At 35.5% G+C, this 6638-nt stretch overlaps 1 protein-coding gene across 4 annotated transcripts; it reads right to left on the minus strand.

The window, feature by feature from the left end:
* Positions 1 to 479: 479 nt before the first annotated feature.
* Positions 480 to 6593, minus strand: gjb10 (gap junction protein beta 10). 4 transcript variants are annotated; one of them, XM_067366658.1, is made up of 3 exons: positions 6056 to 6593; positions 5878 to 5952; positions 480 to 3260 (listed from the first exon to the last, which is right to left on the minus strand). In XM_067366658.1, the coding sequence occupies exon 3, from the start codon at positions 3225 to 3227 to the stop codon at positions 2430 to 2432; it is 798 nt and encodes a 265-aa protein (XP_067222759.1). In that variant the 5' UTR covers positions 3228 to 3260; positions 5878 to 5952; positions 6056 to 6593; the 3' UTR covers positions 480 to 2429. The 4 variants fall into 4 exon arrangements, with proteins under 4 accessions (XP_067222759.1, XP_067222760.1, XP_067222758.1 ...); XM_067366659.1 differs by lacking the exon at positions 5878 to 5952; XM_067366657.1 differs by having other exon boundaries at positions 5878 to 6593.
* Positions 6594 to 6638: the final 45 nt, after the last annotated feature.

Consider the following 6638-nt stretch of genomic DNA (forward strand, 5'->3'; position numbering starts at 1 on the left):
ATTACATTTTAAGGTATTTTAATCACAAATAAAATGGCTGTATTGGCCTTTGGACGGTTAAACTGAATGACGTTTTGACACTTCTAAAATCTTTAAAATACCTTTATATGTAGAAAAATATAATTAAAACCTTTTGGATTCATTATGAGAGATCTAGTTGTGCTACCTTACAGACTTTGGATGTCATATCTTTGTTTTTTATTATTATTAAGGCCTTTGGACAAAAAAATGACCCGTCACATCATTGACCCATATATATATATAATAAATATATATATCTATATATATATATATATATATATATATATATATATATATATATGAGTATAATTAATTCAATTTTCCTTGGAAGCAGATTATATAAAACTAGATTTCTTCTTTCTCATTCCGTCTTGCCGCTTGTGTCAAGCTGATATGAATCAAAATGAAATGTCATGTCGACACAGCAGATAATTATGTTTATTTCTGCATATCTTCATTCTTGCCATTTTCTTGCTCCACGTCACACTGATATGCAGGATAACTATTTTTAAAAGTTAAATCAAATCCGCAAACAGCAAAGTCACAGATTTTATCTGCATCCTCTAAAGTCAGACATCACTGATTTAAATGAGCAACAGATTGTAAGAAAATAAAAAGCAGATTTTAATGTATCTCAAATGTAAACAACTCTAAACAGACAGTACTGAGGAAAGAATTCTGAAAGGTCAGCATACAAACACGGATTTCTAACCACGGAGAATGTTTACTTTTGATGGATACATGTTTATCATTGAATGAAAACTCTCATATACACACTCAGGCAAAACAGCATCTTTTGAATTTGTTCATATTGGCAGTGTTGAAAATCTTTATCAGTAAGTTCTTGCATTTTTAAATACTGCAAATTCTTGGAAGACATAATGAAGCACCACAGTTTACGCACACATTAGCAGAATCACACACACATACACACCAGCTAATATACAAAAAACAACAACAACAACAAAAATGATGAAATATTGAATAGTAATAATAAAAATAAAATACAGTACAAACTGGTTTGTACAAATTTGTAAACAATTTACATTCAAATTTAAGTATAAATTATGGTTGGTTTAAAAAATATTGGATTTAGGGATGCATTTGTAAAAATGTGTCGAGTTTAAAAAGCATGTACTTTATTTGATGACTGTAAATATAGTAGTCAACATTCGAAGTGGATCAAAACCTTTCATCAAAGTTATCCTAAAACCTTCTTGTTAGGACAGCTTAGCTCTTAGGACAACTTTGATGAACTATTTTGATCCACTTCAAATGTTGACTACTGTAGCTGGAGAATAAATGTAGACATCTTTACATGCTGTTCTTACATCTAACTGTAAGAAATCATTTTACAAGTAAACGCCAATTGAAGTTAAATATGGAAGCCTGTTTCCACCTCATATAAAAATAAAAAAATAAAAAAGGTAATTATGAGATAAAGTTTAAAATAAGAAATAAAGCCACATTGTGACAAATATAGTCACACTGTGAGTCAAAATGTTGATATTCAAAAGGGATAGTCAACCCAAATACTGGGTATTAATATATTAATAATTATAATACTGTGATCATTTACTCACTCCCATGTCATTCTGCACATGTATAACTTTCTTCTGTAGAACACAAAAGATGTTTTGAAAAAAATTATCAGTGTTTCTTGTCCATACAATGGAAGTCAATGGGGTCCAAAGTTGTTTTGGATCCCATTTATCTTCATTATATGGACAAAAACAAAAGAAGTCTTGTGTATTCTCCAGAAGAAAGACAATTATATGGGTTATAACAATGACAAGAGGGTGAGTAAATGATTACAGATTTTTTTTCACATTGCAAAATATTAAGTCAGAATTACTAAAAGTTTTTACTCTTAGATGGAAACAGGTTTTCATAGATAATGGCTTATTTTTGTTTCCTGCTTTAAAAAAAATGAGTACAATTGAACAATTGTTAAAATATGTGAACACAAGCATCATTTTCAGTCACGTTTTGCTTGATAGTGTCAATTGAACATCTGACAAATACGTACTTTAATTAATAAGTCATTATCTGGGCTTGCACCAACTGTTTTGTATTTGCTATTTGATCAAAGTGCTCGTTGTTTTTCTGGAGCTCGGCCCAACAGAAGCCACACCACACCCAAAACCCTGAACTGACTTGCTTTAGGCAAACTAAAGACCGTGTCATCCTGAATGATGGCGTTTTGACCCCTTTTCAAATGTACAATGTTGTTTATCAGGCCACAACTTTCCAGCAAAAAGATCCAGTGGATATAGGGAACAAGCATAGAAGCAGTTTACTCAACTGCCAACCATCCATTGAGTCGGTCATGTTCGAGTTCACATCGTGGTGAATGTGAAAAACATTTTCCATCTCTTGGAGTCCCACACATTTTCCTAAAGTTTTCTTTAGGATGAGATGATTAAACTGTATGCTGGCGCTGGCTGGTCTTTCCTTGCCAGTTTATTGGTGTTTGCCTCTAAACGAGTATTTGAGCCCCTCATGCTTGCAATGGACTTTGCCCTGTTTATCTGCCGTGACCCCTGCACCCTGTGGGCACATTCAAAGCAGCGTTTGCCCACCAGGTAGAGGATCTCGAAGAGCGAGAGCAGGATGCACACCAGACTTGTCACCACCATGAAGATGGTGAAGATTCGCTTCTCTGTGGGCCGAGAGATGAAGCAATCGACCACATTGGGGCAGGGAGACTCGGAACACTTCACCATGGTGGGGAAGTCATAGCCCTCGTAGATGTGATATAGCAGGTACACGAAGGTCGCATCCACTCCCATCTTAAATACCAGCGAGAGGACGTACGTCCACCAAAGACCACCGCGCTTCTTTCCGGTGTTGATGTACAACCGCTGACAGTCCTCACCGTGTTTCAGGCGGTTCTTGCGTTCGCGTTCCTCGCGGTACGCCACATGCAGGACCACGAGCAATGATGGGCAGGTGACGAAGATGAGCTGCAGCGCCCACAGTCGTATGTGGGACACCGGGAAGAAGTGGTCGTAGCAAACGTTGTGGCAGCCAGGCTGAGCAGTGTTACATGCAAAGTCTTTCTGTTCATCGCCCCACACCTTCTCTGCAGCGACAACGAAGACCATTACCCTGAAAAGGAAGACCACGGACAGCCAGACACGACCGAACACGGTGGAGTACTTGTTGACCCCGCTCAGGAGACCCTGGAGAAAAGCCCAATTCATGACACCTGTGAGCAATCAGGTTATACCTCTCACCTGGAAGGGAGGGGCACAGAAAGAGAGAGAGAGAGAGTGAGAGTGAGACAAAAAAATTTCAAAGACATCACCAAACATTAATATTCGTTCAGTTTTTGTTATACAAAGTTAAACTACACATAATTCAAAGTTTTATATTAAAGCAGGAAGTCTTGAAAAGATGGCGGTCTATTTAGAAAGGTGGAAAAAGAACCTTCTGTTATATTGTGTGTTTAACCTTATTAATATATTTACTTACATTGTAAAGCTATTAAAATAATCGCTAGTGTATACAGTCATTTAAATAATACTAAATATATCTGAATAAAGGAGCGTTTATCTAAACTTTTACTTCAGTTAAAGTTCACTTAACATTACATGCTTTATTTCTTTTATCATAAACAATAATTAACGTTAGCTCCTTGTGTTTCACTATTCGAGCAAGAAGTACGTTAGTTCAGATAGAAATGCCTTTCCTTTTGCACTTTATAGCACGGTGGTTAAACGGAATTACTATTTTTGAGACGCTTGTATTATATTGTGTGTATTGTGAATAAACTCCGTTTAAGTGTATATTGTGTACAAACTCCGAACATTTTAAACCGTCTACATCACTTCCCAAAGCCATTTACAAAAGTTTCTGACTGTTGAAAAAACTTACATAAAGTGTAGATGAGATGTTGTCTATATATTAATACCAAATATATTAGTAAAATAAACAAACGAACGGAAGTATAGTGTATACTTACAGCTGGAGAATTCACAGTCGTCTACACTGTAATCGCAGCGCCGTGATTGTCTTGTACAGGGGTCGGGCGAGCTGCGTGCGGGCGTCAAACACAACTGTGACACGTGTGATGAAATGTACACATCGACGCCACCTAGCGGAGAACCTCAGCGACGCTTTGATGCCACCTACAGGTTTGGTTTTATATTTTCATCAGTTTTTTTTTATTTATTTTTTTTTTAAGAAAGGTCAATTTTAATATATTCTAGACTCATAACACGTAAGCTAAAATGTTTCAAGCAATTTTTATTTATTTCAAATGTCCATAATTACGGCCAACGTATGTCAAAATATTAGAATATTTCATTTTGACTTTGATAACATTTCCATTCATACAGTAGGGTAGATGCCCCCTTAAGGACAATTTGGGTTTATTTTTAAATTGTAACACATTTAGATATAAGTTTAGCATGTGCAGGATGATGATGCATGTACGGAAGAGGATTAAGGCCAAGCAATAATAAAAAAATAAATAAAACCATCTCGAGATTAAAGTTAAATTTCGAGAAAAAAGTCGAAATATAATGTTGAGAATAAAATCATTGAATTACGAGAATAAATCGTTAAATTACTAGAACAAATTCGTTAGATTACGAGAATAAATTCGTTAATTTAATGACTTTATTCTCAACATTTTATCTCGACTTTTTTCTCGAAATTTAACGACATTTTTCTCATAATTTAACGAATTTGTTCTCGTAATTTAACTTTTTTCTCAACATTTATCTCGACTTTTTTCTCGAAATTTAACAACTTTAATCTCGTGATGGTTTTATTTTGTTATTAATGCTTGGCCCTAATCCTCTACTCTTCCGTATGCATGAGCTAATGTAGAAACATTTGCTCATTTAATTGTTATAGGACAAAATGTAAAATATTAAAAGAGGGGTACGACGTCCGGCTCCTACCTGGGGTAATTAGCCCACCCTGGATAAACTTTTACAAATTGTATGATTTTTTATATAATTCTTATTCATGTTTATATATTTTTTTTTATATACGTCATTAATGTAAAATACTAAAACTACTTGTATTTAAAATGTTATTTTGACAATTTAGTTCATAATAATTGAGTAACAATGATAGACAAAGTAGAATACCACTAAAAAATATTAATCTGAAAGGTAAAATTCTTCTAGGACTTATATACAAGTATATAAATATATTTACTTCAGCAACACTGAATGCAAATGTAATGACTTTACTAAACTAACCTACAGGTTTTAATGAAAGCAAAGATGTCTGAAATGTACATCTAATTCTTGGAAATACCGAATAATAAACCCATTAATTACAAGTATTGAATTATTATTTAATAATTATTGTAATTAATGGGGACATCTTACGCCAAGGGTCTAATTTTACTTCAAAATATAATTTATTATTTCACAAATCTGAAAACATTAATTTCCCTCATTAATAGACACAAATTGACATTCAACATAACATAGTCCACTATTTTCCAGACACACATAATTAGATAAATTAACCGCAAAACTGTTTTGACTGACTAAATCTCATTCATGTTCATATTCAGATAAAATTAAGAATAGCATAGCCATTCATCAAAAGTGCTGAGACAAGATTTTCTCATCCAAGGTCATAAGAAAAAAAATTAAGGTGGGTAGGGGCATATACTAGCTACTTCTAATTCTAATTTAGTACACATAACCACAATCATGGGGAGGGCTGCTGACTTCACAGTAGTCCAGAAGATAATCAATCATCCTCTACAAGGAGGGTAAGCCACAAAAGGCCATCGCTGACAGTACTTGTGCAAGCATATTCAAAGAAAGTTGACTGGAAGAAGTGTGGTAGGAAAAGGTGCACAAGCAACACAGATGACCGCACCTTTGAGAAAATGGTCAAGCAAAGCCAATTCAGGAACTTAGGAGAGCTTCACAGGGTGTGGATTGAGGCTGGAATCTGTGCATGAAGAACCATCACACACACACACGCGTTCAGGAAATGGGCTACAACTGTCACATTCCTAGCACCAAGCCACTCCTGAAAAAGAGAAGCGTCTTACCTGGACTAAGAAGAAAAGGAACTGGACTATTGCTCAGTAATCCAAAGTCCTCTTTTCAAATGAAAGTAATTTTTGCATTTACTTTAGAAATCCAGGTCTGAAGAAAGAGTGGAGATGCACAGAATCCAGTGTGAAGTTTCCAGTCTGGGGTGCCATATCATCTGCTGGTGTTGATCCATTGTGTTTTATCAAGTCCAATGTCAAAACAGCCATCTTCCAGGAGATTTTAGAGTACTTCATGTTCTGTCTGCTGACAAGCTTTATGGAGATGGCGATTTCCTTTTCCAGCAGGACTGCCCACATTGCCAAAACCACTACCAACTGGTTTTCTGTCCATATTACTGTGCTTGATTGGCCAGCAAACTCATCTGACCTGAACCCCATAGAGAATCCATGGAGTATTGTCAAGAGGAAGATGAGAAACACCCGACCCAACAATGCAGATGAGCTGAAGGCCGCTATCAAAGTAACCTGGGCTTCAAAACATTGCCACAGGCTGATCGCCTCCATGCTACTTTTCAGAACTGTGAGATACTGGATTTTAGATTTTCATAAGCTGTAAGCCGCATATATTCTTTTCAAG

The sequence above is a fragment of the Chanodichthys erythropterus genome, chromosome 18 (genome assembly GCF_024489055.1).
Source record: "Chanodichthys erythropterus isolate Z2021 chromosome 18, ASM2448905v1, whole genome shotgun sequence".
NCBI classification, from domain to species: Eukaryota; Metazoa; Chordata; class Actinopteri; order Cypriniformes; family Xenocyprididae; genus Chanodichthys; species Chanodichthys erythropterus.

Bases quoted from the DNA above. Each gene is read 5' to 3' on its own strand.
- gjb10 (XM_067366659.1), bottom strand. From the start codon at position 3,227: ATGAATTGGGCTTTTCTCCAGGGTCTCCTGAGCGGGGTCAACAAGTAC.